Source organism: Apaloderma vittatum, unplaced genomic scaffold, assembly GCF_000703405.1.
Source record: "Apaloderma vittatum isolate BGI_N311 unplaced genomic scaffold, ASM70340v1 scaffold25606, whole genome shotgun sequence".
Classification (NCBI taxonomy): Eukaryota; Metazoa; Chordata; class Aves; order Trogoniformes; family Trogonidae; genus Apaloderma; species Apaloderma vittatum.
The window spans coordinates 110562-124532 of NW_009722717.1; the positions used below are offsets into that span (position 1 = coordinate 110562).

The following is a 13971-nucleotide window of genomic DNA, read 5'->3' on the forward strand; positions in this document are numbered from 1 at the left end:
CCGAGATGCACTTGGGCAAGAAGCCTACAGAAGGAGCTTGGAAAAAAAATCCAACAAACCAAAAAACAAAAACACTTGCCCCTCCCTCCAAAAAAAGCGCTACCGGTGCATCCAACACAGCAGCGAGAGGAGCAACTGAGATGGTAATGACGAACTTACTTCTGCAAACTACTGCTTTAGGACATGGATCTGCCACGCCAGCCTCTTTCAAAGTTTTCCAGGGTGGCAACTCAGTTTTGGCCCTACAGTGACAGAAGCCGCAGAACTGCAGTTCTTCCCTGCCAAACCGAAATTACAGTTTGGAGGATCTTTTACATGATTACTGAAGGAGATGTAGCGCGGTGGATTTGGAGCCACTCAGCTGTTACTTTGCAATTATAATCTAAAGCAAACTGTTTCTGTTTTTAAAATAAAAAGAAAAATCAAGCTACCTTTTCTTAGTTAAGTAATTTTTTTAAAACAGGATCCAGGTATCTCCATATTTCTCTGAGACCTAACACTCACTTTGTGACATCGAAAATGTCTATAGCAATTAATTCTGATGTCACAGCAGACTATGATTTTAACTGAGAGAGTAGAAATGTCAAAAGGGAGGGTCTAATTAATACAGGAAAAAAACCACACAAAAAAATAATACAGCAGCTTCAATGCAAGCGTTTTCCCATCTGTCAGGGTGGGATCCAGCTGCTCTTTAAGGAGAACATGAATGAGCATTCCTCTTAGAAACAATGCAATACATGAAGTTTAGTGTGTATCAGCTGAAATCAAACTATAATAAGAGAAAACTGCATCAATAAATTAGGCCAGCTCACAATGGCAAATTCGATAGATTTTGTTTTAAATTTGCTTGTAAATTGGTAAGAACAGAATTCAAACATAGAAACAGACTTCTGAAAATATTACCTCCAACGAAATCACACGATTCACTCTAAATTTTCATTTGTAAAATCTTAACAGAATTTGACCCACCAATTAAACCCGCTGAGGACAAACTAGCTCCATTCAGACGCTATGACAAGTGACTTCCACTCTAAGATACATTTTGATAAACTTGGGCCAAGTCCATTGGCTTCCCTGGAGCCAAACCCCAGACTCACGACTCCCCCTGCACCAAGGCAAGGCAGGAGCTCCAGTCAGGACGGTACTTCAGGGGCTTTTTCAAAGCAGCTCCTATTTCTTCCATTTACTTCAGTTGGTTCGCAGCACGACAGCACACAACGCGGATTACTCTTACTGCACACCAGGCAAAATAAAGTGGTTAAAGACCCTCAAGGTCTAGACCACAGAGTCAGTTAAAATATTATCTCGTCTGTGATGGCAGAAGTTAAGCCTCATCCAGGCATTTATAAATCCATCGAGGTAACTCCAGGCAGCGCAGCAGCCCCGGGATGTACGACAAGGAACGGCCGCTGGCAGGAGGGGAGGCTGCTCCTGCTGGGAACTTCCCCACGGATCGTCCCCTCCACCTGTGCCGCTGCGCCTGCTCCCGGAGTCGATGAAGTTTTAGAAACAAAACCAAGATCAAGCGAAACAAAGAGAACGCTGCCATTCTTCCTTAGCAATTTCTGTCTCACTGGCTCATTTTGGTTTTTAAAAGCCTGACCGTCCTCATGTTCATGGAATTAGAAGCTGCTGTAAGAAACAAAAAACTGAGTTGTGCAGCACGGCATGGAAACTACAGGTGGGGCAATAACCCACAGGCCACTACTGCTGGTAACCTGGTTGGAAAGGGGAAAGGGCAGCTCTGCTCCAGCTCCAGCGCAGTCGGCATGTGTCGCCTAACTGGGAAAAAGATAGGTAACATTTTTCATCCTGAGCACTCAACTGCTAAACTCAAAATAAAGCAAAGCGTGACAATCTGTACAAATGCAAATGTCCCAAATGCCAAGACTAACATTTCTAAAACCTAATTCAACTCTTTCATTTCTTAGCTGCAGGCCGTTTACTGCCACTCCTTTTTTCCACCCAAACAAAAGACGAAAGGGATGACTCAAAGCAACTTGAATTTCAGGCTAAAGCCACAAAGCACTGAATGCACGATCTTTAATATTAAACAGGTGTGTGGATGATGTTCATTCAAGTCTCATCACGGCTAGGATAATTGTTAAAAAAAAATGCAAGAAGACCAAACTTACTTAAAAGACACATGGATAAGTTAAGCAACGCTATAAATAATGATGCAAGTCATATGGTAAATACAAGCAAAGAGTAGCTACAGTACTGCCAGCTCCATCTACCCCTTTTTCCCTCCAAATGATTAATTTCTTTTTTCTTTCTGTTGACACAATGTTATTATATAAAAATTATGTAACAATTTAAATATAAAATTCCATAATAATAGGAGAGTATTTAATTTTTGCCTTCAGATTTAGCAACATTACACACACAATCTTTGCTCTAGAATGGACAGCGCTAAATAAGAATCAATGAATCCACTATCAAAAGGATTTTCACATAAATACGGTTCCAGAAATTAAGTTTTTAGAGAAGTAACTCCTAATCTGCTACGCTGTGAGGGCCGAGGCCTCTGAGCAGTAGTTCTGCACACCCGCTGTGCAGTGCAATAGAGCACCTCCCACCACTTCAGCCCTTGCAGCACTATCTAGTGCTGAATATGGCCCAAAGATTATTTGGCTTCGCCAGTTTTGCAAAAAAACACACTATAGTGGCCAAAAAAAAGGGGGAGGGGGGCAAACAAAACTAAATCTTTGGATCTAGTAGTGCAAGGACGCAGCGTATGGCATGTTTCTTGTTAGTGAATGAATGGGAACAAAGAAATATCAATAATGGACCTAATACTGCAGGTTGTACGCTTTTGAATCTGATTTACTTCTCACAGCAGCTCTGCACCACTCTAAATACATTTATTTCAGAGGAATATTTCTAAATAATACCAGCATGGTGAGATAATTCACACCCACTGAATAAACTGAAACTGCTAGTGGGGAGTTCAGAACGACAAATTCTTTTCTTTGCTTCCTTCAATGACACTCCATTATCTTTCAACTCAGATAAATTTTTCAGCTGTGGAATAACAGTACTTTAGGAAAGCCTGCTTAAAATATAATTTCATAAGAAATTTTTAATAACAAAAGTGTAAATCTGACATCTATTTTATCAGTGAAGGCTGCTGAAGTAAGACCACATTGTACTCTAAATATTTCCTATTTTCTGTCTTTCTAGCCTATTTGTCTGTACAAAAGCCATAAAACTTATTTTACTGCTATAACTAAGTAAACTTTGGGGATTTTTGTTTTAGGGGTTTTTTTTCTTTTCATTTTTAAGATACTTGACAAAAAAATTAGGTTCTAGAGAAATTTAATACTTACAGAGGGGTTTTTAATTATTTAAGGTAATTCATTGCTTCTGGCTGGTACTACTACAATCCCTGCTTTAGTAGGCAGCAGGACCCCAGCACAACCTGTATTCTTTAATGCTCTTCCTTTTGTTAGCCAGATCCTGAACACAGCGCCTACAAGCTTTATGTGTGCAGTCCAAGATACTCAGCACTCCAGTTTTACATAATAATTGAAAGCAAATTGCTACCATGATCCCATTTCTGCCGTGTGAACTGCACGGGCAGCTCCTCGGATCTGCGCGGCTCCCCCGCTGAAATCGATAAGGGTTGCACACCCAGGTCAGCTGCCGGGCTGCCAACCGCAGGACGGACACACACAAATCCTCGCGCGCAGAAGTTCACATTTAAGCAAGAAGTTGCTTTGGCCTCTTCAAGTTCAATAAAGGCACTTGACCACAGCAGCTTTCCTCTCCTGCGCTAAGTGACCAAACAGCTTAATTGTGCCGAGAAGCAGCAGGAAAGTTTTTACTAAATGGTCAAAGACTACTAAGAGCAGCTTTACAGAAATATTTGAGACTCTCTTCACCGACAGAATTGGGAAGGCTCGCTGTCATCATCTGTTTGACGGTAATAAAGGCAACAACTTCTTATAAAAGGAGAAAACAGGTGGTATTACTGCCTATTTTAAACAGTATCACCGGCACGTAACACCAATGCAGACATGAGTTAAAAATTCTGGGCGGTCCTCCCCAGCAGTGTCTACCTGGAGTTCCCGGCTGGTTCTGCTGGGGCCTGAAGAATCAGAGCCTGGAACACAGGTCAGGTAGGAAGCAGAGGGGGCAGGGGATTTCATCAGAATGCAGGATGAGACACTGAAAAGACTTGAAATGGTTTTTCATCCAACCCTAACAGCTGTTGTCCAATTAAGGATGCAAATAAATCACCCTCTGCACCGCGAGTCACAAAACACATACATAAAAGCTCTCTAACTACATTTCGGTTTAAACTTGCATAATTCTCCCAGTGGAGAAATCATCTTCAACTTATGTAATCCTTAGAAAGAGACATTATTACATACAATTCTGTGTCACTAAGAAGGAAGACACATCTCTAGAAACGAGGAGCACCCACACACAATTAGTTACATGGGTGTGGAGGGAACAGAAAAGTTGTAACAGGGATGCAAAGACCAGAGTCTGCTGTTTCCACAGAGACTGGTCTGTAACCACGCGCAGGGGGCTGCTCCCCTTCCACCAGCCCAACTGCCTGTTCTACTTAACCCAGACTTCGGAACACTTGATATCCTGTCTGCTATTTCAATGCCCTTACTCAATGTTTCAGACAGACATTACACAAACTGGCTGGTGAAAAGGGTTGAGAAACCAAGAAGCAATCCAAGTCAATGACCTTATTCTATAAAACGATACCATTGACTGAGCAGAGGATGAAGAACAAAGCACAGAGGTACGTGTCTTCTGAATGTATCACTGAAATCTTCCGCAGGAAAAGACAAGCACCAGGCTGTATCTTACTTTTTAATGTTGCTGCTGTCTTCTAATCCTTAAAGCTTAAGAAATTCTTGCGCTTCCAGTATAACTGATTCTCCTACCAAAACAGAAACAGCTCCAATTTAAACAAAAAACAAAAAACAACAGAAAACCAAACATGGAAGTTACATTTTCTACAAAGCATGTGCAAAGGTAACTGTACAGAAATCAATAAACAACAAAGCCAGAAACCAAGTTATTGATTAGCCCCTTTGCTGTTTATCTCCAGTAGATGGAATGATGCTGCAATTTTTACATACACACAGAAACTTTATCCTGTGCATGTTTTCCCTGACTTTTTAAATAAGACTGTTAAAACAAGTAAAGATAACATGAGTAAGGGTGGCAGGGCCCATCTCATTAGCAGAACATATGTCTGTGCACCTTATCAGGTTGTTTTAATATGCATCCACTGCTTGAAGAAGGCCAATTCCATGTGATAGCAACCAAACTAGAGATGCAGCCAACAGACGAGCTCCACACAGGGGAATTCCCACTGGCCACCAGAAGAGCTCTGGCTGTGACACACTGACAGGATCAGTCTGGATTTGGATCAGTGTTTCTGTTACCTCATCCAACCAAAAGTCAAAGCAAAATAATTAGCTCAGTGCAGAGGGGCCAATCTCTCTCAGCCAGCAGGCCTGCTCAGCACAACGGAACAGGCACACGAAGAACTGCACCCGATACAATTTTGAGGCCAAGTTTACGGTCCTTGAATTTGCATCAGAAAAAAAGGATGGCCCTTATCCCAACTTTACATGTACTTTCTCGTCAGTAAATAAAATAAAATAAATAAAAAAACAACCAAAACCACCTGACAAATCGTAAGTAGAGGAACAAAAAAAAAATAAAAAAATCCACCCTGTTAGATTATCTGCCACAACCTTAAAACTCAATCTTGCATGTAGGGACCAGCAGGCAAAATCCTTTTAGTCTGAAGCCAGATCCCAGTTGCAGAAACTACTGCCCCATTCATTAAAATCCATCAGGATCTGAGCACCATCACATATCTACGAAACCAAACCCTGTTAGTGAGCCAAATAAAACATGACAGGAGTAGAACCTGTTCTGCTCTCAGTTTCAACACAGGTAAGGCCACAAACTCCGTGAAGCTACGTTGTCTCAACACCAGAATACTCTGGTTCAAAATCGGCCCCTCTTCTCTGCCTGCCAGCACTGCCAGTCAGCACGCCGGAAGCAGTCTGATACACACACAAGTCTTCTGTGGTTTGTGGGTGAACTGGTTCCAATTACTCTGCCGGCTGATCGCTTGAGTGAGAACTGTAGAACTATCCCCAAAGCCCCAAACCTCCAAATTAACCTCGTATGTTCCAGGAGATACAGGAACAGGTGATTTTAGTAACAATCCAAGTTTGACTCTTCACCGACAATGAAATGTAAAAGTATACACAAGGTGTGGATGACGAAGGTAAGGGACTGGGGCACATCTTTTCAGATCAAGCTTGCTTCCCTGTAATTATTTTCCAAGAACACATACTCGACTGCATTAGGGACTGAATGGAATAGCATTAAAAGTGGTGTAGTTTTATTAACATATACTACTCAGATTCAGAAAACATACACAAACAGATTAGGCGTTATAAATAAAAATCTATCATTAACACATATACTGTATCTGACAAATTTTAAACAAAAATGCACTGTATTACTACATTTTAAAGTAATGCTTCCTATATGTGAAGATCAATTTGAATTGAGTGCTCTGTGGCCACTCAGTTAAAACAGATAAGCCTAGTAACTGACAGTATTCTATTGACAGATTCTCTACAACTGAGACTAAGTTACTCTTGGTTAAGCTCTAATTTCTTTCCAAGAACTCTGTTAGATTTAGCATAACTGTTCCATAACAGTTCCCTCTAAATACCAACTACAGCATCAAGTTCAAAGTTTGCTTTTTTTAAAAAAAAAAAAAGTGAAAATTAAATTTCTGGGTCTAAGTATTGTGCACATGGAGACAACTCTTGGTGCGATGGCAAAGCAGTCTGGCCAGCCGAGCCAGCACCGTGAGTTCCAATCACCAGCTGTCACCACCAGCCCACTCCTTGCCTCAGTCAGTACCATTCAAGTCTCTTCACTTTGGCAGCACAACTTTGCTAATAGACGAAAACATTTTCAGTACGAACGGACAAGGCATTCAGATACGCAACTCTTGCTTGGGCTCCACCACCTCGACGCAGGCCCAAAGCTCCCCCTGCCCTAGCAGCGCTGAGAATCCAGGAAGGTGCAGGTAAGGCACAAGCAGCTGCCAGAATTTTAACCGCTGCTTTGTCTAGACACGCTCCGAGCAGCCTCAAACAGACGCCTCCAGATGCTTTTACAACACTGATCTAAACGCGCCTCTCAAGTGAAAACACACCCTCACTGGTCAGTCAGCTCCAGCTAGTGACAACCACACTCACCTCCTGGCAGCGGGACCAGGTGTTGGGCTCCTAACACATCCAAAAAGCCAAACTGTGTTTACATGCATCTTCAAAGCCTGCTACTGTTTGGGCAGAACATACGCCCAAGCCCGAAACCACAGAAATGAAGAAGCAAGCGAGACAGCCCAGACAATGAAGGGAGAGGCAGATGTTCAAATATTTCAGACGGTGATTTTCAAAAGATTGCATAAAAATCCCTCCCTAACTCGGGAGCACTGAATTCAGGAACTTAGAAACTACTCTGGGACAACAGAGAGCCGTCGTTGAGTCAACATCATTAGATCATTATTTGCAGCGTATTCTTTGTCTGACACACATGCACGTACCTGCTTCTTTGTTCTCGATCTACAACATCTATAAAACTGTTTGCATGCTTGGGAAAAAATGCTGATGTCTGCTTAAACACTGACATCTCCTCAGGTACACGGGATTTTAAGCGTGGTATTGTTTTTGAAGTTTGACTTCCAAGCCGTAAAAGGATTCAGAACTAAATTACCGCCTCAAGACTTCAACATTTTTGTTTTAGGGACTTGAAGTTTTTTACTGGAGAACCTCTCACATAAGTCTTGAACATCAGGTAAGAGAACAAATTACTTCATTGCCCTGTAGAAAAACAATTGAATCCAGGAGTATTTATCAAGTCTGTCTGTTCCAAAAAGAATAAATCCATCCAGTGGCCTGAACAACACCGCGTGTGGATAAAACCAGAACCTCACGGCTATACCTACCATAGGATATAAACCATTAACAAATAAAGAAGGCTGCTGCTGCCAGCAGGACACAGAAAAATACACACTCTAGCACTACTCACGCAGGATTTCAGGTGGCCTGAAAGCTCAGCACAGCAACCACGTTGCAGCACCTAAAAGCCCACAGCTACTCCACAACTCAGTCGGTACTGCGCTATTTCACTTTCAGCAATTTCTGTTCTTTGATTCGGCTGCGCACTTGACCTGGCTAAACCTCACTCCAGCTGAGAAAGCTGCATGTTGTGGCAGCGCTGGGTTGGTAGGCATTGTGAAATAAAGTGGGAGGCCTTCTGCGCTCATTTGTGTGTCAGTACCCAGAATGCTGCTTCTAGCTTCCAGCTACTTCATAGAAGTGCTGCTGGGACTTGAACCGTGGGAACACTGCAGCGCTAGCGTGTGTGGGTGTGTTCACACGTGTGCAAGGAAAGCTCTCTTATTCTCTTAAGTGTCTGATCACATACAGTTTCGCTAAAAGTACAGATGTCTGTCACACAGGTAGGAAATATGAAAGCACTGTCAAACGTTGTGCGGTTCAATATTTAAAAAAAGAAAAAATGGGTTCAAAAGAGACAGAGTCGAACCCACCCTGCTTTACTGGAAATAGCGACTAACAAAGCCTTCAGGCCTGCTTTCTGAACTAATTCAATCACAGTGGAAGCATACTGATGTTAAGAAAGCAGAGAGCTGTCTGTCACGCAGAGCAGAAAGAGAGTGTGAGAGACACACCAAGGCCAGATCTATACCAGCAAACGCTCAACATGCTCCAGCTGCTGAGCTCCAGAAAATGGCTTTGGCATCAATAATGGATTTCGAGGGCCCTGTTTTGCAACCCTATCGGGCTATTCACATTTCAAATTTTTAGAAATATCCCAGAGTGTAGTGGTTGTGCTCCGTGCCAGTAATGGTTGACGAAATGAGAGGCAGGTAGGGAAAAAGGACACCCACTCGAGGAAAAGCCATGTTGGTGCATGGAGACTGAAAGACCAGAAAGAAAACGAAGCAGGAAAAAAAGCCTTCATGAGCGTGTGAGAAGGTGGAAAACCAAGTGAAGGATACATACAAAGGAAAATGGACAAGTTGTCATATGGCTCCAGAAAGGGAAAAGCTTCAGCAGTGGCAGGAAGGTGAAGGAGCTTATGGAAGAGGCCAATCGCTCATGCAAGGATGAACAGGGAGGGATATAAAAATTTTAGAAGAGAATAAGGAAAGTGGCTGCGGCCTCTGTGGTTCCTGCTCTAGTGGGGGCTCCAGCTGTCACAGCGCCCTCCGGTTTTGGTTAAGACCCTTTGCTGACCTCATACAGATCTAGACAAAAGCTGCTTCTGCGAGTGGCAAGGCCAGGTAACACACATTGTGTTCAACCAGCCAGGCTGGCTGAGAGACAACACATCTGCACCCACGTAGCCATCTCTCGATATAGACACATGCACAATAGATACTTGACGCATCTGGAAAGACATGTTGGAAATGAAGTACCCAGGTAAAGCTATTCCTTGTAGCACTGCTTTAAAACCACTCCAAGGAAAAAATGGAATGAAAAGGGGGGAAAAGAGATAGGAAAAAAAGGCAGTTTTTGCCAGTATGCTGAATGTGCAACGGGGGCTTGTGCCAACCCAGCTCCTCCATTTAAGTCAGACCCTTAAAAGGCAGAGCTGTGCTGGCAGGAATTACATACCTCATCACACAAACCTCATGAAGACACAGAAAAAGGTCAAAAGACCTCACTGCTTAAACAGCCACAAAAACGGTCATATGCCTCCCATGGTACCAAAATGCTAATAGAGGCCCAGGGAAAACACAACACACAAAGCATCATGTACACAGACACCCACAAATAAATAAATGGGGAAACTGATAAAAAGCCCGCTCTTGAAAGTAGGAGACCAAATATCTGACACAGCAGATGATGGCACACAACACACACAAACACCTCTGCCTAAAATAGAACAAAGCAAGGCAGAGACCTACATCAAAAAGGAAGACCACCACAAAGACACACACGCATTCACAGAGACAGCCCAACGGACACCCGAAACCCACACAGACTGACAGTGATTAACACAAACACAGACGCAGACATGGGACTATCCCTTCATTTCCTTACTAGGCATCTAAACTTTACTTCACTGTTACTTGCCCCTGGCCACAGTCTACCAACCCTAGAGCCTGATTAAATCTCTCCGTAATTATCTGCACACACTGCTACAACACAAATGACCTTAGCATATGATATCCATTGGCTAAGCCCAACGGAAAAAAGACTTCAGAAAAAGGAAGGATAAAGGAACAAAACTCTGCCAGCACTGTCAGGATCTCCTCAGGACTACACCACATGAACAGGACAACCCTGAAGACGGCTCAAAAGCCTTGAAACTTGAGCCCAGCTCTGCACAGGTCGTATGATAAAGCATTCTTTTTTTTCTATCCCATAGTCCGAGCACACACGTACCGCTCTGTTCTTGTCCATCAAACTCCTTGCCACCTCCCAAACGAACCTATGCAGGAGATTTAACATTTTATGATGACAGAATTATGGCAAATTTTTTGGAGAAATAGATGGCCATGATTTCCTTACATAATTTTTGGTGTGCACTATAAGCATCTCAAATTCATTCTGTAAGAAGTGCTACACAGATTTCAGAGGGTGGTGGAAGAGTCCTTGCCGTGTGCTGAACCAGGATCTATTAAAGGGTCACCAAAAAGTCAGCCAAAGCCAAGATTAGTTGTCTTTTCTTGTTCTCCATCTGCAACCTCACCTGAAATGCTGGATAAATCATACAGCTGAACAGAATGCCATAAAAGCCTTGTAAGAAAAGGAAAGCACACCTCTACTAACCCTCACTTTCTAATTAACTCTGGAAATGACCAAGCTAGGCACACAGTACCTTTGTGGAGCAAGAATGTGGAGATTTCTTAACCTGGCTTCCCAAACGAAGCACGCCCTAGAAAATTCATTTTCCAACATGAAAAATGCCTCCACTTTCAGAGGCGTATTCTCCTCTCACAGACATTCATGTACATCCCACCATTCCATCTTAGCACATGACTGACAGAGAATAGACAAGCCATTAAAAACACATCCACCTCCAACCACGGGGATAATGTGCCTCATTACAGCCCAGCTTTGTCACAGCGGTTCTGACACTCCAGCGGGTGGAAAAGGAGGGGTGAGGACAAGGACTGAAACGGGGGCTAAGCACAAGACCAGGCGAGAAACTGGAACCTGAATGAGTGAGACTCTACTTCTTAAGCAAAAAACGTGGAGGCCAATCAAACGGGCTAACTAGGCCTCTTAGGAGAGCTGCAGGAATTACTGCATTGCCTGTGCAGCATATTTTAAAGACTCCGGGTTTTGCTTGGATATTTTTTGTTGTGTTTTTTAAAAATAAAAGCTCTGTTTAAGTCTGAACGTGTGTCTGTTCTTTTAAACATGTATTTGGTAAGTTAATTAAGGATTTCACTGAACATTCTCGGCAAGCTTTAAACGTTGCTCCTCTTTCTGAGGCTCATGTCATTGCCCTTCCAATCTAGACACATAAAAAACCAAAGAAAAGTTCAGAAATCTCTCCCAGACAAGGCAGAATCCAAGCAACAAACCTGCAGTGTATAACTCAGTAGGCAAGAGTTTGCTTTAACCTTATCTTGAGGGGGCCTGGGGAGGGGGTGAAGGAGTGAGAAGCAAACTGCTCTGCCCACAGCCAGTTGCACCGCCGCCGGCCAGCCAGACATCCCGGTGTCTGCAAGGAAGTCCTCAAGGCCTTGTGGCACTGCTGCCCGCTGCTCAGGGCTGCTGCCAGATGCCAAGGCAGCCTCTCCCACCCACACACCAGGGATTCTGGGATCTAAAGGCAGCTCAGACTGAAAGAAAAACAAAAGACACCTAAAAAACCGCGCTTTAGCTGTCTGGCTCAGCACGGCATGGCATACCTTAAGGAGCTGCTGCAGCTGGCCCCAGACCGGTTCATTTGCTCAACGTACACATAATCCAATCCATAAACGCCTGTCTGGTGGGGAGATTCAGACTCCACAGGGATACCCTAAAAACAGCGACTCCTCCACTCACGTTCCACACACTTCACCTGAACATCCATAACCTGCCTTGCTGACAGAATTTTTTTCTAGGCAGCCACATCTTATCTCAATACAGGTATTCAGACAGCCTGGCCCCCCCCTCCCACCCCTGTCAACATGCAGCTGATCAGAAAGCTGTACATATCTGCATCCGGAGCCATCCGTAGGTGCTATTTTTTTCTGGCTTATTCCTTGTCTTGACCCTTAAGTGGAGCTCTTAAGACCCGAAATCACATACTTCCTGCTAAAGTCTGGATAGTGTGATGGGTTTCAAAGATCAGGTTCCAAGTATAGTAAGATATGAAAACACAAACATGTAATTTAAACAAACTCTAACTATTGTGTTCAGAACACAACCGGAGGAAAAGTGGTGCCATCTCAAACATTGCTCGTCTAACACACACGTGGTGAGAATTAAGAACACGATTAGATTGCTAAATGACTCAAAGGAAAAGCAGCTGGTAACAAATTGGGTACAATCAATGGATGGCACCAAAATTATAGAAAATTCCTTTTCTCTTTCTTCTCCCACCCCCTTTAAAATTAAAGGCATCACTTACCCTGGGGGCTTTCCTCTTGTATTTGTTGTTATAGTCAAATTTTTCTTTCATTTCATCTAAGAGCTGGCCCAGTCTAGCTTTCTCCTCTTTCCCAGAGTAATCCTGGCTGAGGAGGATATAGGATCTCCAGTTTGCAGAGTCAAAGCCCCAGTGGCAAGTCCTGTTTTCCAGCGATTTATGAGAGTGGACCACAAATTTGTGAGGCGGGTACATAAGCCTGCAGTCCAAGCACTGGATGCAGGCTGCGCTAGGGTTACTGTAAAGCTCTGGCACCAAGAGTCCCTTACACTTCCCAAAGCACTCATGATACACCTTGAAGCTCTTCTCTGTAAGCTCCAGCTCAATTGTGCTAGAGAATTCCTTCTTGCAGTGGGGAGGATAGGTGCCACCATAAAGCAAGGCGTTACAGAGCCTTTCAGCATCAGTTTTAGTGATGAGCCCGCAGGAAGGAGCGGAGAAGGGCAGGATGCCCATGACTTTGAGGATTTCCAGCTGGTCAGCAGTGCATCTGGAGCAGTAAATATGCAGCTCATCACACACCGAATTAATCTGCTGCAGGGAGAAGTCCCTGAGCACCGAGTTCAGGATCTGGGGCAAGCAAAGCCGCTTTTCTCCACCCACCACGAAGCAGGAGATGGTTTCCCCTTCCAGGATGGTCTCGCACCTCTCCGTGGATCTGTCCGAGGGCATGAAGAAGGGACCAGGCATTACCGGAGGAGGCTGGATAGGGGGCAGATGCAGTACAGGTTCTGCTGGGTCTTTGCCATTGTCTTTCTTGTACATCTCCTGTGCCCATCGTGCTGAGAAAGCAGCAGGGCCACCCAGGGAGCTCATAGAGCTCAGATGAAACTGTTCCAAGGTCTTCTGCAGTCCTGGATGAGGCTGGAAGCTGCTTCTACTTACAGTCTCCATTTTTTAGTTTCTATTCCCAAAACAAACAACAAAAATCCCCAGTTATCTTCCACCCTGGTACAAATCCACTTAAGGGATTTTTTTTTAAGGAAAAAAAAAATATGAACAAAATGAAACAGCCCACCCTTGTTGGTTGTTTTTTTCTCCTTCCCACTCAGGTTTAACAATCCACTAACGGGTAGGAAATAAATCCTTTTGTATGCGTGTCTCTCTCTCTTCTTTCTTTTCTCTTGGCTCCTTACAGCCTCAAAAGCTCCAAGTCTCCAAGCTGCCCCGATGGAGCACAGAGTCACGGCAAAAAGAGGTCTTCATCCGAGCACTCCCCCCCTCAGCCAACCCCCCAGGCAACCCAATCCCGCCTCCCACACCTCCAGCACCCACACTCCCTCTCTC

At 43.8% G+C, this 13971-nt stretch overlaps 1 protein-coding gene across 1 annotated transcript in view; it reads right to left on the reverse strand.

The window, feature by feature from the left end:
- Positions 1-13799, reverse strand: part of SKI (SKI proto-oncogene) — a 96903-nt gene extending 83104 nt beyond the window's left edge. Inside the window, exon 1 of the mRNA XM_009871859.1 lies at positions 12667-13799. Coding sequence (XP_009870161.1) covers positions 12667-13578 — 912 coding nt within the window. The 5' untranslated portion in view covers positions 13579-13799. The remainder of the gene's footprint in view (positions 1-12666) is intronic.
- Between the last annotated feature and the right edge of the window lie 172 nt (positions 13800-13971).